Raw genomic sequence first — 14,294 nt, forward strand, 5'->3', positions numbered from 1 at the left:
ACAACTAAGGAAAGGGTAGGGTATATCAGAGATCTACAAGGGAACTTATCCATGGAAGCAGATGATGTGGGCAGGGTTCTTAATGGGTTTTTTGCCTCTGTCTTCACAAAGGAGAGGGATGATACAGACATTGTAGTTAAAGAGGAGTGTGAAATATTAGCTATGATAAGCATAATGAGAGAGGAAGTACTAGAGGGTCTGACATCCTTGAAAGTGGATAAATCACCAGGACCAGATGGATTGTATCCCAGGTTGTTAAAAAGGAAGCCAGGGAGGAAATAGCGGATGTTCTGAGGATCATCTTCAAATCCTCATTAGATACAGGCGAGGTATCAGACGATCGGAGGTCTGCGAATGTTGTACCACTGTTTAAAAAGGGTGCGAGGGATAGGTCAAATAATTATAGGCCAGTCAGTCTGACCTCAGTGATGGGCAAATTATTAGAATCAATTCTGAGAGACAGGATAAACTGCCACTTAGAAAGGCACAGATTAATCATGGATAGTCGCATGGATTTGTTCAGGGAAGGTCATGTCTTACCAATTTAATTGACTTTTTTGAGGAAGTAACAAGGAGGATTGATGAGGGTTGTGCAGTGGCTGTTGTCGACATGGATTTTAGAAAGGCATTTGACAAAGCCCCACATGGCAGACTGGTCAGAAAAGTAAAAGCCCTTAGGATACAGGGGAATGTGGCAAGTTAGATCCAAATTCCTTTCCTTTATTAGCCGAGGTATAGAATATAAGAGCAGGGAGATTATGCTGGAACTGTATAACTCATTGGTTAGGCCACAACTTGAGTACTGTGTGCAGTTCTTGTCACCTCATTACAGAAAGGATGTAATTGCACTAGAGAGGGTACAGAGGAGATTTACAAGGATGTTGCCAGGACTGGAAAAATGCAGCTATGAGGAAAGAATCGATAGGCTGAGGTTGTTCTCCTTGGAACAGAGAAGGCTGAGGGGAGATCCGATTGAGGTCAATGACGAGGGGGCATAGATTTAAAGTGATTGGTCGGAAAATTAGAGGGGAGATCAGGAAAAATGTTTTCACCCAGAGGGTGGTGATGGTCTGGAACTCACTGCCTGAAAGGGTAGTTGAGGCAGAGACCCTCAACTCATTCAAAAGGAGTCCGGATATGCACCTCAAGTGTCGTAATCTGCAGGGCTACGGACCAAATGCTGGAAAATGGGATTAGAATAGGTGGATCGTTTTTCAGCCAGCACAGACATGATGGGCCAAATGGCCTCTTTCTGTGCTTTAAACTGTCTATGATCCTATTTTAAAATTGGCTCGGTGACAGAAAACAAAGCGTAATGGTCGACGGATGTTTTTGTCAACAGAAAACAGTTTCCAGTGGCGTTCCACAGGGCTCAGTGTTGAGTCCCTTGTTGTTTGTGGCATATATTAATAATTTGGACTTAAATGTGGGAGGCATGATTGGGAAATTTGCAGATGACACAGAAATTGGCCATGTAGTTGATAGCAAAGAGGATAGCTGTAGACCCCAGAATGACACCAATGGTTTGGTTGAGTGGGTGGAAAAGTGGTCAATGGAATTCAATCCAGTGAAGTGCAAGGTAATTCATCTGGGGAGGGAAAACAAAGCAAGTGAATACATAATAAACGGGAGGATATTGAGAGGAGCAGAGGAAGTGAGAGACCGTGGAGTGCATGTCCACAGGTCCCTGAAGGTGGCAGGACAGGGAGATAAAGTGGTGAAGAAGGCATACAGAATGCTTTCCTTTATTGGCTGAGGTATAGAATACAAAAGCAGGAATGTGATGCTGGAATTGTATAAAACGCTGGTTATTTTTTTTTTAAATTCATTCACGGGATGTGGGCATTGCTGGCCAGGCCAGCATTTATATGCCCATCCCTAATTGCCCTTGAACTGAGTGGCTTGCTAGGCCATTTCGAAGGCATATAAGAGTTAACCACATTGCTGTGGATCTGGAGTCACATGTCGGCCAGACCAGGTAAGGACAGCAGATTTCCTTCCCTAAAGGACATTAGTGAACCAGATGGGTTTTTACAACAATCGACAATGGTTTCATGGCCATCATTAGACTAGCTTTAAATTCCAGATTTATTAATTGAATTCAAATTCCACCTTCTGCTGTGGTGGGATTCAAACCCATGTCCGCAGAGCAATACCTGGGTCTCTGAGTTACTAGTCCAGTGACAATACCAGTACGCCACTGCCTCCCCGTGAGGCCACAGTTGGAGTATTACGTACAGTTCTGGTCACCACATTACGGGAAGAACATAATTGTTCTGGAGAGAGTGCAGAGGAGATTTACAAGAATGTTGCCAGGGCTTGAAAGTTGCAGTTATGAGGAAAGATTGGATCGGCTAGGGTCGTTTTTCTTCGAACAGAGGAGGCTGAGGGGTGACTTAATTGGTGTACAAAATTATGAGGGGCCTGGTTAGAGTAGACAGGAAGGACCCGTTTCCCCTAGCGCAGAGGTCAATTGCCGGGGGCACAGATTTAAGGTGATTGGCAGAAGGATTAAAGGGGACATGAGGAAAAACGGTTTCACCCAGAGGGTGGTGGTCGTCTGGAATTCACTGCCCGAATCGGTGGTGGAGGAAAAAAACCCTCAACTCATTTAAAAAAAGGTACCTGGACCTGCATTTGAAGTTCTGTAACCGGCAAGGCTATGGACCAAGTGATGGAAGATGGGATTAGATTGTGCGGCTGTTTTTTTTTGTTTAGCTGGTGCAGACACAATGGGCTGAATGGCCTCTTTTTGTGCTGTAACTTTTCTATGGTTCATTCAGAGGGCAGTTAGGAGTCAACCACATTGCTGTGGGTCTGGAGTCACATGTAGGCCAGACCAGGCAAGGATGGTAGATTTACTTCCCTAAAGGACATACCAGATGGGTTTTTATGACAATCGATGATGGGAACGGTGCCATGAAATTGAGACTAGCTTTCAATTCCAGATTTTTATTCATTAATTGAATTTGAATTCCACCAGCTGCCGTGGTGGGATTTGAACACATGTCCCCAGGGCATTCACCTGGGCCTCTGGATTACTGGTCCAGTGACATTACCACCATGTCACCATCTTCCCCTGTTGCTGCAGGCCCACAAGCAGTGCTGGAAAGGCACTTACCCTCTGGATCTGGGCGTTCCCACCTCCCTTCAGATGCTGGGTCTCTCTAAGCCCTGGGAAACCCAGCTCACAGCTGTTACATTTAAAAATATGGGAAAATTTGAGGCCCGCAGCCTCATGAAACTATTTAAACAATAGACCCTCCTCTGGATTTGTCGCCCACCCCACCCCGTCCCAATTAAAACCAGAAGTGGGTGGGCTTTCACCCGCCCCTCCTCCCCTTTCGGTCCAATATACCATTAAGTTTAGAGTGACCAGTTTTGAATCAGACAATCCTGTCTCAGAGTCAGTCACAATAAGTATTGAAAACCAGCTAGTAAAAAGCTTCTTGGGCTTTGTGCAAGTGAAACCATTTTACATCACCTACAGTTTAAACAAAAAAATAAATATAAATTGCCCCACCAGCCTGTCTGGTTTTGGATTGGGCAATAGGTAGCAACACAAACTGGCACTTGGGAGCTCCAGTAAGTCCAATGGATAATATTTTAAGCATCAGTTTAACAAGCATTTGTTTCTCATTAAAGACAGTGTGCTGTTTATGAGCTAAAGTGCTTTAAAATTCATTTTGAGGGTTTTAAAAAGGGCCGATGTACAAAAGCCCTGTGGAAAATGTCTAATTACACCATTTACCCAACAAAAATGGAAATTTCTATCAATGGATCTTTGCACAACAGGAATAATGTAAAGTGGTTACTGCAGTAAATAATCTTTGTGCTTCTACTTTGCAGTTGTTGATCAGAAAGTTTGTTTAATTGGCTGTTCTAACGCTGTGTGATGATGCACATTTGCAATTTGGAGAGACAGCCTCACTGTAAACAATCCATTTCATTTTAATATACATTCTGAGAACATACCCACTACTAAAAAAGAATAGGAAACTGATTAGCTCCTGTGTTAAATTGGTCAGGACTCCATCCTGAAACATTAGGCTTACAAGATTACTCAGGTAATCTGGTGCCATGCCAAATGGTTCTGACCTGGAAGCTAAACCATTACTGGAATTGAAAATCCAGAATGATATTCCCACCAGTGGGACAGATTGAACTGGAAATAAATGGATGAAAGCCCTCACTCTCAGATGGCTCCTAATGAAATGACCTGAAAGCAAAACCTATCAAGTGATTATAAATTCAATACAAAATGGACCTGTCTATGCATAAAGGTCACAGGACAGCACAGGAAATTCAAACATCACACAATTACAGGGCAGGGCATACCATACCTGCAGTTTTCATCAATTTGGTTTTTGCCCCGACCCACTAGACTTCGGTCAGGTGATCAATTAAATTTCTAAAAATTTAGACGTGAAAAGTCTGACTCATTATGTAGAAGCATTAACATTTTCCATTCACAAGGCCAAGGTTCCAAACTTAAATCTTTCCCAAGTAGACAGAATCACAGAATTGGTACAGCACAGGAAGCTAATCAGCCCATCGTGTCTGCACTGGCTCTCTGAAAGAGCAATTCCCTCAGTTCCATTCCCCCGCCTTCTCACCATAACCCTGAACAGTCTTCCTTTTCAGATAAGTCTAATTCCCTTTTGAATGATTCAATTGAACCTGCCTCCACCACGTTCTCAGGCAGCGCATTCTAGACCTTAACCACTCGCTGTGTGAAAAAGTTTTTCCTCATGTCACTTTTGCTTCTCTTACCAAATACTTTAAATCTCTGCCCTCTCATTCTCGATACTTTCACGAGTGGGAACAGTTTCTCTCTCTCTACTCTGTCCAGACCCCTTATGATTTGGAATACATCTATCAAATCACCTCTCAGCCTTCTCTTCTCCAAGGAAAACAGTCCCAACTTCTCCAACTGATCTTCATAACTGAAATTCCTCATCCCTGGAACTATTCTTCTGAATCTTTTCTGCACTCTCTCCAATGCTTTCGCATCTTTCCTACAGTGCGGCATGTTATGTTTACGCTGGGTTACTGGGTTTAGTTTGTAATATCGGATTTAATTCAGAGCAATGCAGATATCACACTTGTAAATAAACCAGTTGGTTATTTAACACAAGACATTAACTATAAAAGGTCCTTACAGGATTTCAGTACAATCAGAGCAATGTGTTCTGTAGAAGATACAAGCGATGTGTTCTGTACATGCTTCTAGCACAGTTTCACTTTCACTCTGTAGCCCCACCCGGAGGCTTAAGCAATCAAACACAATGAACACAGATAAATGGACAGACTGATACAATCAAACCCTGATGATCAAACACTACACAGAGCCCAGAATTGGACGCAATACTCCAGCTGAGGCTGAACTAGTGTCTTATACAAGTTCAACATAACTTCCTTGCTCTTGTACTCTATGCCCCTATTAATAAAGCCTAGGATGCTGTATGCTTTATCAATCACTCTCTCAGCCGGTCCTGCCACTTTCAATGACTTATGTACATATACACACACAAGTCCCTCTGCTCCTGCACCCCATTTAGAGCTGTACGTTTTATTTTATGTTGTCTCTCCATGTTCTTCCTACCAAAATGAATAACTTCACATTTCTCCACATTGAACTTCATCTGACACTTGTCCACCTGTTCCATCACCTTGTCTATGTCCTTTTGAAGTTCTACAATATCCTTCCATTTTCTTTTATATTATTCAGCTCTGAATTTAGTTTGTATATGGACTCATTCAAATGATAAACAATGTTTGTACAAAAACAAAAATGCAAAGATTACAGATTTTGAATCAACTTAATTCTTTCTCCCCATAACGGTTCACTCCAATTGTTGAAGGACAGCAAATGTTCAGTTCTCTCAAGCTGGTATCTCAGCTCAGTTAGTACCAGTGCTAACATGTGACAGTGTTTGTCTATCAGAAATGGATGGGCAAAGAATGTTCATTCTTCACACAATGCTCTCCTGCAAAGTTTCAATTACAGCAGGAAGACCAGTTCTTTCGAGTAAACAATTACATGCAAAATAAAACAATCTTTCATCAATAGTGAGCATCTTGCCTATTAATCATTTGGAGACTTTTTGCAGTGACAGTTTCCTAAAAATACAGGACCTAGTGCATAAGAATTTTTATTGGTCACTTATGGTCCAAGTTCCACCACAAAATTATTCCCAGGTTCTGGTTTTCTCCTGGCACCAGTCATATTGCTCACGGTCTGAAGCCAACTTTCTGTGTATACCGTACCTTGTTCCTGAAGGGATTTGAGCCCAATTTCAGCTTCTTTGTGCAGATCTTCTATATGCGGTGGCCGGGTGGATGGGAGAAATACGTTCTCCTGCTGATGCTCGTATTGTGCTGGTTTGTAGTGCACTGACCATTTACTTTCTTCATCCAATTTAGAAGCAACTGTCAGGAAACAAAAAGAAATGCATCTCTCACTAGAAGGTAATAAGTCTATCACAGCTTTAAAATGTTTGTTTTCAAACTTTCAATTAGTTTGTCCATCCTTGAATACGTCAATAGTTCTATGTGCAATACTTTTTACAATCACCAGAACTTACAGTTGTGGAGGTTAGTGGATGTTACAGCTGCTTTATTTTGCCTGTGATATCAATCAATAGAAACAATACAGTTTGCAATCAGTTCTATTAAACACCAGATAATTTTACTTGTGTTTGATGTCAAAGGTGTTAGAATGGCCTGGATTTCACAGTCAGTGGCCAAATGACAGCACTGTTGTTGACCTCCAAGAAAGCTGCCTAGTGATCAAGTGGATACTAAATTCCACGGTACTACTCCGAACAGGAGCAGGGGAGCTATCCACAATATATATCCATCAAATAAACATCAGAAGAACAGGTTATCTGGTCATCATCACATTGCTGTTTGTGGGATCTTGCTGTGCGCAAACTGGCTGCTGCATTTCCTACATTACAAGAGTGACTGCACTTCAAAGCTATTTCAAGCTGTAAGGCACTTTGGGACATCCGGTGGTCACGAAAGGTGCTGTGGAAAGGCAAGTCTTTCTTTATTTCCTGGCACTTGTGTGGAGAAAATGTTACTTGCGTTACACTTCATCTTTGCAGTATAGTCACTTCTTTAAAAAAAAAAACTCCCTCAATCATCTATTCTTATATTTCTAAAATGTTCAGTTCAGGTCCTTTCCTGACCAAATGGCTGAAGTAATTAAATCCTCATTGTTTTCTATATTGGATTGGTCAGTGAGAAATCTTTGCTGGTAAGTTTGTCAACGGAGTTGATCCACATACTTTAAAATCAGGGTCCGGAGTCAGTATTAGGTTCATGAGTGTTGAATTTCCCATCCCAAGGAGGAACCGGAAATAAAATTGTTGAATCTACAATCGGATCATAAAAGCTCTAAGTGAATGTTGCAGACTCAGTTTATTCTGGGGATTGGTACTAAAGGTAGATATTCTCAAGGATATCACTACATCTGTACAGTTACTGGCACCATCCAACACAACAGGACTAGGAGTACTGAGACCGACTAACAAATTCTTTCTTGGATTAAAGTAAAACTGAGAAAGACAACATACCAGGCTGGCCGAATTTGGGCACAGAATATACTGACATCTTATAGAACAATTGGAAGATTTTATCCCAATTTTGGCAACTTAAAAAGTTCCATGTCAGAAGCAGCACATGACGTCTTTATAAAAACTGTCACCATGGCACAAATCTGTACCTACAACATAAGAATGGCAGACCATGTGCCTCACCATTCATCTGAAACACTATGACAACATACTCATGCAAACACATAGCCTACGGTTTCCCCAGAATCAAATTAAGCCAAATTTTATTCCTATATTGTGTGGAAGATACTCAAAAGAACACACTTGCTAGATATTCAGTAAACCAAAAAGCATCGAAGCACTGTCTGATAAATGGTAGGAATTTTACATCAAAAGTAAAATTTTACAGTGCATTTGCTCAGATTACCGAAGAGTACAACAAATGTGAAAAAAAATGCATCATCTTTTGCAAACAACTACAGAAAATACTGCAAAATGCATGCACTTCAGAAATTCCAGTAATGGCTTCTAAAAAGCAAGTGAAAACTTGAATCTATAATGATAAACCTACACCATATAGAAAGACGATCATTCCACAGCCTGTGGTCACAGCTCGTTGCTCTGCTGTATTTATAGACTTTGCATGTACTGTAAGTGACCCTGAAACAATAAAGGAGAGAGAAAGGGAAAATAGACAGATGGAAAGATTAGATATTAAATCCCAGGTCGTGTAGAACAGAGCCAAATTGGATAAAACAAAGAAGCCATTTAAAATTTGCTGAAATTATATTAAATGTGCTGTGTACCCAATGTTGTTGCAAGTTAAACGTTCAACAAACACTAAGGGAGGAATTTTAACTCAGTTAAACTTGGGCCTAAATCATCAGTAAATTGGCCACAAAAACGTGAATTTATATTGGAACCAGAAATAATGATTTTCACTTGTAAATTTTTCAATTTTCTGAGAGAGAAAAAATAGAGAGAGATAAAAAAGGGGAAAAGCAAAAATAGGAGGGAAACAAAAAGTGTTATATTGGCCCAGTATTAGGAGATTAAAGTCATCACTAAAAGACTTTTTAATTGCAGTACTTCACTGCGGACTGGAATCACATGGAAAATCTTTTTTTTTTTTTAAATCAGATTACTTACACTTTTGCTTAACAAGTACAAGAAGTGCACTCAGATTTTTGCCCAGAAACACAATCATTCTCAAGCTGACAGAACACGAAGACACAAAAGGCAGACTGAGTTTCTAAAGAGCTCGCTTTTCAACTGTTGCAGCTGGCTATTAGACCTTCCTTCCTTCATGAACTTCAAGTGTCAGACTTCTCTCACTAAATGCAGCCAAGCTGCAAGAGCTGTGTACAAATCTGAAGCTGCCAGCAAACATTTGCTTCGAATAAATTCTTTGTAAAAAGAAAGGATGCGAGCAATAACTCTAGTTTCTCTAATGGATAAAGGACTGGGCAGTAGCTCACTCTCAGTGCTCAGGTACAGAATGAATGAGAAATCTGCTCCACCCACTTTAAAGGCACATTCAACCCTCAGTGAAAAATATCACATCTGGTTGGGGATTGCAGCCCATAATTCCACCCTAAATGATGCACTGGCCAATCAATTTAGCTGGGTTCTGAATTTCCACAGCTAGCAGCCTGAATGACAGATTATTATGAAAACCCATTATGGCACCAAGTTCAAAAATGTAACATCTGCAACAAAAGGACTATTCAAATGTTGGCCTTTGTTGCATTTCCTATGGACAGGTTTTTGTACTTGTAGAGCTGCTCTTTAGTCTTTGTGCAAAGGCATGCTGTCCTGCCTGGCTGTTCCTCATTGCACTACACAACGAGGTTCATACACAGCACGTCTGCTCTCCATCAGCTACAACATGAGCAGTAAACATGACAAGATGAGCATTTTCGCCTTTTATAAAAGCATTAAAGAGATGACATCCCTCTTGTGGCGGTAGAATGGCCATTTCTTTTCTGTTTAGGGGAATAAAACCCCATCACTCCATACCACAAAGTGGCATAACATTGAACCTCTCACCAAGTAAAATTAGGCTTGAAGTCTGCTCAGTGTTTGGCTTCACAGATAGAAATCATTTCTGATGCCTGTTGCCAAACTCCTATACTAATATGAAATTTTTCCATTGCATAAATGTATGCTATAGGTATTGTACAATTTTATATTTTACTTACACAATAGCTTTAAAAGGATGATGCTGTGGTATTTAAAATAAGTATTGAGTTAACACACTTGCTAAAATAGAGGGTAGTGGAATTTCAGGCAAGTATTCACATGACAATATTTAACGGGGGAGATGATGGCGGAGTGGTAATGTTACTGAACTAGTAATGCAGAGCCCCCAGTTAATGGACTGCCATCACTGATCCAAATCCCACAATGCAGTTGGTGGAATTTAAATTCAATTGTTTAATAAAAATCTACAATGGGGAGCTAGTCTCAGTAATGATCATAGAGTCGTACAGCATAGAAACAGGCCCTTCGGCCCACCGTGTCCTTGCCGACCATAATGCCTATTTATACTAATCCCACCTGCCTGCATTAATTCCATATCCCTCTATTCCTTGCTCATTCAAGTACCTGTCCCGATGCCTCTTAAATGTCACTACTGTTCCCGCCTCCACTACCTCCTCTGGCAGTTCATTCCAGATACCCACTATTCTTTGTGTGAAAAATTTACCCCTTTGATCCCATTTAAACCTCCTCCCTTCACGTTAAATCTATGCCCTCTAGTTTTAGTCACCCCTACCATGGGAAACAGACTCAGGGTAGATAGCCTATCGATGCCTCTCAATTTTATATACCTCTATCATGTCCTCTCTCAGCCTCCTTCGTTCCAGGGAAAACAGACCCAGCCGATCCAATCTCTCTTTATAACTCAAGCCCTCCAAACCAGGAAATATCCTTGTGAATCTTTTCTGCACCCTCTCTAGCTTAATCACATCTTTCCTGTAGTGCGGCGACCAGAACTACACACAGTACTCCAAATGCGGCCTAACCAACATCATGTACAACTGTAACATGACGTCCCAACTCTTGTACTCAATGCCTCAGCCGATGAAGGCAAGCATGCCATACGCCTTCTTCACCACCCTGTCTACCCGTGTTGCCACTTTCAGGGAATTATGTACTTGCACCCCAAGGTCTCTCTGCTCAAGAACACTCCCCAGGGCCCTGCCATTCACTGTATATGTCCTGCCCTGGTTTAACTTCCCAAAATGCAACACTTCACACTTGTCTGCATTAAATTCCATTTGCCAATCCCTTGCCCACTTTCCCAGTTGATTTATATCCTGTTGTAACCTCAGACAACCTTCTTCACTGTCCACTATACCACCAATTTTGGTGTCATCTGTAAACTTACTAATCATGCCCCCTACATTCACATCCAAGTCATTAATATATATGACAAACAACAGAGGGCCCAGCACCGATCCCTGCAGCACACACTGGTCACCAGCCTCCAATCTGAAAAACAACCCTCCACTATCACCCTCTGCCTCCTATCACCAAGCCAATTTTGTATCCAATTTACTAGCTCACCCTGGATCCCATGTGTTCGAAGCTTCTGGACCAGCCTACCATGCGGGACCTTGTCAAAGGCCTTGCTAAAGTCCATGTAGACAACGTCCATTGCCCTGCCCTCGTCAATCCTCATGGTTCCCTCCTCAAAAAACTCAATCAAATTCGTGAGACATGATTTCCCACGCACAAAGCCATGCTGACTATCCCTACTCAGACCATGCCTTTCCAAATACATATAAATCCTGTCTCTCAGAATTCCTTCCAATAACTTTCCCACCACTGATGGAAGGCTCACTGGCCTGTAGTTCCCTGGCTTATCCCTGCTGCCCTTCTTAAATAAAGGCACATTAGCTATCCTCCAGTCTTCCAGTACCTCACCCGTGGCCAACGATGATACAAAAATCTCTGCCAGGGTCCCAGCAATCTCCTCCCTTGCTTCCCATAGCATCCGAGGATACACCTGGTCAGGCCACTTCCCTCTGACCATTGGGGGGCCTATAGTATAATCCCAAAGTGATCACCCCTTTCATATTTCTAAGTTCTACCCATATGGCCATGCTGGACATTCCCCCGGGATATCCTCTCTAAGTACTGCCGTGATGTCCTCCCGAATCAATAGTGCAACTCCCCCTCCTCTCTTACCTCCACCTCTGTCATGTCGGAAGCATTGGTACCCCACAAAATTGAGCTGCCAGTCCTGCCCATCCCTCAACCACGTTTCCGTAATAGCTATAATATCACAATCCCATGTACCGATCCATGTTCTGAGTTCATCTGCCTTACCTGTAAGGCTTCTGGAAACTAGTTCTGGTGCCTGGAAACTATTGATTGTTGTAAAAACCCCATATGGTTCATAAATGTCCTTTAGGGAAGGAAATCTGCCATCCTTACCTAGTCTGGCTGACATGTGACTCCAGACTCTCAGCAATGTAGTTGACTCCTTACTGCCCTCTAAAATGGCCTAGCAAGCCACTCAGTTGTCCAGGGTAAGTAGGGATGGGCAACAAATGCTTGCTTTGCCAGTGACGCCCACATTCAATGAAAGAATAAAAAAGGCATAATTGCAGGGCCTTGCTTCTGAATGACTACCTGCAGTAAAGAATATTGCTGAAATGCTTTGAGGATGTATTTTCACAAATCTTTAAGTAAGGTGTAGGGTTATGGAGTTTCATAGAGTACTAAATATTAGCTACCAGACACTAACCATATGGCAATACGTTGTAGCATGAGAAACCTCCAAAAAACATCTGAACACAGCCCCAAATACACAGAATTTCGTAGCATAGAAACAGGCCATTTACAGTCTCCACTTCAACCTCAGCGTCGCCCAACTTTGAACCTGAAATTATAGATAAAAATAGTGTGGAGAGACACTTGAACCAACCCAGCCCAAGTCCAAGTCCAGTTATGTTGCCTCTTCCCAGTGCAAGGACTTCAACCAATAGGTGAAAAGTCACACTTGTGTCGGATTTGATAATTAGAACCTCATGTGATCAAGGCACACATCACTTAAGTTGGATGTTTCTGACTTTCAGCCGTGTGAATCAGAATAACATTCAATGGCAACACTTTTGCAAACAGAGCCTAACTACAGAGATTCACCAGTTTCCCTGAATCCATTAGTGCAGATTTCTATGTACAACAACCAGCATCAAAAGCCCAAGAATCAGACCTGCTCATTAGTCCTTCTACCATGTTCTTCTGATTTCCTAGACAAATAAAATAACCTAATGACAAGGTTGCCAGGAGTAACTCTTCAAAATGAAGTCCGTCATATTAAACAGCTGCATCACTGATAAAGCCCAAACCACTTACATTCTTAAATCCCCTAGAGAATGCGGGACACAACTAGAGAGTGTGTCATCACAGAACAGCATCATGTGTGATTAACCCGACAGAGGAAGCAGATAATGGCACATCCTCGGGAACCTCGAGTTGTACATTTCCCCAGAGATATACCATAGAAAGAATGCTTTTAATCTTATTCGGATTAAAAACTGCTTAAACAATTTTCCTCTGCTACTGACTACATCATTGAGGAACAAATTATACTGTTTAAACACCATTCATCTCCAAATGCATCAATAATGTAACTTTTAAAGGATGATGCTGCGCTTATTTTTTTTAAAATTACAACACAGAGAGCTCACAGACTGAGTCTATAAAAATAAATGTCTGGCCAACATGAATTGTAAACTATGCAGTTCTCAAAAAAAAACCTGGATCCAATGTTTCAGAAGTATTTTCACCATTTTACATAATTCATAAAGATAATGAAATACCAAAAGGAATTCATCCACAAGCCTCATGAAATTATCCAGCCTTCCAAGCTGAAACCCGATGGAAATAACAACCAAACTTAAAGAGATCTCATTCCACATTCACATTCACACCGAAGGAGCATAAAACCACTGACATTCCTTCATTTCTCCAGCAAAAAAGGCAGCTCTTTTCCAATGCTTTAGTTTCATTCACAGATTAATGGCAATCCAGTCTGCAAGAATGAATTCCTCAGTGATTTCAATATTTGTCTGCAGATATATTTGCCAAAAGGAATTTCATAACTGAATAAGTATCAAAAGATGATAAAGTGAAGATTTCCAGGCATGGACCCAAAGTGATGGATCCAATCACCCTAGTTTTAAAAGTTAAATCAACTCTTCACCTGAGCTGCTACAAGGCACAGCACAACATTACTTAAAATTCTCTTGCAATTACAGTTATAGAATGAGAGAAATTTACTGAACAGAAGGCAGCCATTTGCCCCCATTGGGTCTATGCTGGCCGACAAGGAGCCATCCAACCTAATTCCACTTTCCAGCTCTTGGTCCGTAGCCTCGTAGGTTACAGCACTTCAAGTGCATATCCAAGTAGTTTTTAAAATGTTGAGGTTGCTGCCTCGACCACCCTTTCAGGCAGTGAATTCCAGATCCCGACCATCCACTGGGTGAAATAATTTCCCCTTGAATACCCTTTGAACCTCTTACCCTAAATCTATGCCCCCTGGTTAGGGACCCTCAACTAAGGGGAATAGGGTCTCCCTATCCACTCTACTTAGACCCCTCAATTTTACACACTTCAATTAGGTCGCCCCTCAGCCTCCTCTGTTCGAAAGAAAACAACCCTAGCCTATCTAATCTTTCTGCATAACTAAAATTCTCCAGTCCAGGAAACATTTTT

General features: G+C 41.6%; 1 protein-coding gene across 4 annotated transcripts in view; it reads right to left on the reverse strand.

Annotated features, from left to right (window-relative positions):
- Window positions 1-14,294, reverse strand: part of LOC137347340 (NHS-like protein 3) — a 302,906-nt gene that overhangs the window by 62,776 nt on the left and 225,836 nt on the right. For all 4 annotated transcript variants that reach the window (XM_068011795.1, XM_068011797.1, XM_068011796.1 and 1 more), the window contains exon 2: window positions 6,271-6,432. In XM_068011795.1, coding sequence (XP_067867896.1) covers window positions 6,271-6,432 — 162 coding nt within the window. The remainder of the gene's footprint in view (window positions 1-6,270; window positions 6,433-14,294) is intronic.

Source organism: Heterodontus francisci, chromosome 31 (genome assembly GCF_036365525.1).
Source record: "Heterodontus francisci isolate sHetFra1 chromosome 31, sHetFra1.hap1, whole genome shotgun sequence".
NCBI classification, from domain to species: Eukaryota; Metazoa; Chordata; class Chondrichthyes; order Heterodontiformes; family Heterodontidae; genus Heterodontus; species Heterodontus francisci.